The sequence below is a fragment of the Lactuca serriola genome, chromosome 8, assembly GCF_051521515.1.
Source record: "Lactuca serriola cultivar US96UC23 chromosome 8, Lser_US96UC23_V15, whole genome shotgun sequence".
Classification (NCBI taxonomy): domain Eukaryota; kingdom Viridiplantae; phylum Streptophyta; class Magnoliopsida; order Asterales; family Asteraceae; genus Lactuca; species Lactuca serriola.
The window spans coordinates 209,725,298-209,728,706 of record NC_136415.1 but is presented as its reverse complement, the minus strand read 5'-3'; the positions used below and the strand labels follow the sequence as shown (position 1 = coordinate 209,728,706).

General features: G+C 32.2%; 1 protein-coding gene across 1 annotated transcript; it reads left to right on the top strand.

The window, feature by feature from the left end:
* The first annotated feature begins 323 nt into the window (after window positions 1-323).
* LOC145067820 (uncharacterized) lies at window positions 324-1,193 on the top strand. The gene is made up of 4 exons (XM_079014860.1): window positions 324-439; window positions 532-695; window positions 786-920; window positions 1,081-1,193. The coding sequence occupies exons 1-4, from the start codon at window positions 324-326 to the stop codon at window positions 1,191-1,193; spliced, it is 528 nt and encodes a 175-aa protein (XP_078870986.1).
* The last annotated feature ends 2,216 nt before the right edge of the window (window positions 1,194-3,409 follow it).

Below are 3,409 nucleotides of genomic sequence, written 5' to 3'. Positions count from 1 at the left end.
TGGTCTTTTTTCACTCTAAAGCGTTAGGGCGCCATCATACCTCTGACGTCACACCAGCGTTATCAGTTTTTCAACCATTCAGAACGTCTCAAGTTTTTCAGACGATAAATCTCCATACAAACACTGAAACTCCCAAATCGTCGAAGGGTAATCGTTATTAAAATCGATTTTCTCCGATAATAGACACTCCTGTACTCCTCACGACCAGATCATCATAAAGTAAGTTTTTTTTTCCATACCCTATTACACTGTTTTTCATAGTTACGCTTATTTTTTAAAAATGAATTGAAATCAACTACTCCAATGTCTATTTTGTAAGTAGAATGTCGAATACTAGAAGTCGCCGTTCGTTAAATGATCTCCCATTAGAGATTTTGAGTCGGATATTTGTAGTATTAGGGTCAGAATCTACAAAAGACATTGTCTCTGCAAGACTTTGGTAATTCTCAATAAACATCAACTAATGAATGTATATTTGATGAAGTACAACTCTATTCATTTGTTATTTACTATCTATTTAAATTTTTTAAGTTCAAAGAAGATATATGAAGTCGGGGATGATCCTCAAGTGTTCAGAACAGCATGCGTGGACATGATTGAAGGAATGAGTCCCAAAAATCAGAATGCTGATTCATTTATATGCACATGTGCATTGCATAATAACATTGAAGCCATGTTCAGACAAGGAATTTTATGTGTGTTTTCATTAATTATATGTAATTTATACCATTTAGTAATGTTGTGTCAATGATATTATATATTGATATTGTTATTATGTCAACAAGATGAATGCTTTTATTATGACAATTTTGATTTAGGATTGTCTTTGTTGAGAGAAGCAGCAAATGAAGATCATCTTGAGGCAATTTATTTTCTTGGAATGGTCTACATTTCAAGAGGGCCTCATCAATGTGATGAAGGTATGTATATATGGTATATATGTAAATTAAATTATGTATATAGTTAATTAAGGCATGTTTCTAATTTGGGGTTAGTATTTAGTTGTGTTGTGTTGTATATTATTTACTGTTGTATTGAAAATGATACATTGGATTAATTGGTGGATATGTTAATGTGTAGGTTTACAATTACTTGACGCCTATATTGGCTGGGCAATTTCGGATGATGGGGAGTACACGGCTGTTGTTGATAGTGCCAAAGAGTTGTTGCGGGCTGTTGATGTTGTTTCATAGACTTACAATGAATAACATCACATTCCAATGTGAAGACCCACGTCATTCTGTTAAAGGTGCATTTGCAATAAGTCATGAAGAGGATGAGGATCGACAAAGATATTGCACGGTTTGTCGTTGGTATGTAGAGTATGGTAGGTTTTGTATATTTCTTAAAAAAATTAATGGTTAATAATAGTTAGATTGGACATTGAATATTAATGTTTTTATTGTAATGTATATGACGTTGTATAGTACTACTATAATTTTATTTTGGTTTTGTGTTTAAATTATTCTGTTAAAAGGGCATTTTAGTTATTTTTGGTTGCTATGTTGCTTGAGTAGGATGAAGTATACGTAAAACCCATGTTATTTTTGTGATGAAGTATAGTTAATGTAATTAAAAATAAGTTTGTAATGAATTTGTTATTAAGGAAAAATAATCTACATAGATTATATACTTTAACATGCCCGGTGAATGTAATTAAAAATAAGTTTGTAATGAATTCGTTGTTAATTATTCATTATATACTATGTTTTCAAGAAACTATACACAACGTGATTAGCACAACTAGCTTAACCGCGCCCTTTCCTAGCACAAGCTTAAGTTCGAGTCCGCTTGCCAACCATATCAACTTTAAAATTCATTTTTTCGTTTTTTAGCCAATAGCTTATGACACATATTACCAATTCAAAAAAATTTCATTCAAACCATATCTTACAAATTCCATTGATCATTATAATAGTTCATCCATAGTATAAGAAGATTAATTAAGCATACAACATCCCAACAAATGTCGTCACAAATTAGCTACACGTTTTGTTCCATAACAAAACAAGCAAACAAAATCATATTCCATAGTAGAATTCCCTAGCAAATACCTACGAGTGGTACTTCCATAGCAATTAAACTATGGAATTTGTTTCCGTCACAAGCTCCGTCGCATAGTAACCACGATAATGAATTCCATAACTACAGTACAACGGAAAGTGATTTCGTAACAAATGTTGTTGGAAAATTGCTACGATTTTTTGTTCCATAGAACTATCGGTAGCATAATACCAACAGATATGGAGTCGGTAGCATTTTCCCTAGCAAGTCCCATTCTCGCTACCAGAAATAAAATCCGTAGACAATGTGGTAGCAACATTGCTATGGAACGACATTCTATAGGACGATCCATTACAGATTAACAACGAAAATACGTTCGATAGCGATCTTCCCTAGCAAACTCGCGTTTTTCTTGTAGTGTTACCAAAAATCTCTTGGACATATGTCATTGTGTGTGAACGTGTAAGAAATTTAGGAGTAAAAAGATGAAAGTTTTTAAACAAGAGTACCTCTGCTATGTTTGGACAAAGCAGTAAACTCTTAACTCATTTGAGAAGAGTAAGGTAGCTCATGGACTAATATGAAGATAGCCTTATTAGGAAGAAATTTTCGTAATGAAAACTTCATTAAGGCTTTACAAACACACATTGAGTCAAGGGAGGCTTAGGTCAATGTGCTGCAGCACGCTTCTACGGACAACCTAACTAGTACAAAAGCTTTTCGAATAATATACCTGACCCTAGAACTGCAAGCATGAACCATTGATGATCTTTGCCAAAAGTTTCATTAAGAAAATAGAATACAAACACCAAAAAAAATCTTTTTGAAGTTTTTGATTTTTCGAAATTTAAAAGACAAAACAAAAATAAAATCTTTTTGTTCTTTTTGATTTTTCGAAAATTGAAAGACAAAACAAAAACAAAATCTTTTTGTTCTTCTTCATTTTCGAAAACTGAAAGACAAAACAAAAAAAATCTTTTTGTTCTTTTTGATTTACTGAAAATTGAAAGACAAAACAAAAACAAAATCTTTTTGTTCTTTTTCATTTTTCAAAAATTTAAAGACACAACAAAAGGAAAATCTTTTTGTTCTTTTTGAATTTTTCGAAACAAACTACTAATAAAAAAAATTATGTACAAAACTCACGAAAGTTTGCGATTAAGTGGTGTGTACAAAATGTCGAAATCGAAGTGTGTCGAAGAGCTGAACGTGAACAGTAACACTGAATGACTGGCAATTTTCGTTATTTGACCATTCAGCACCTCTGAATCATTACATATGCATCTTTTTGTTATTCTTTCGAATCAACCCGGGAACTGAATTGCCTTCATTCATTCCTAGACCTCCCAAAAATCATACAAATGATTTTTCATCCAATGGCTTCGTGAAAATATCAGCAAGTTGA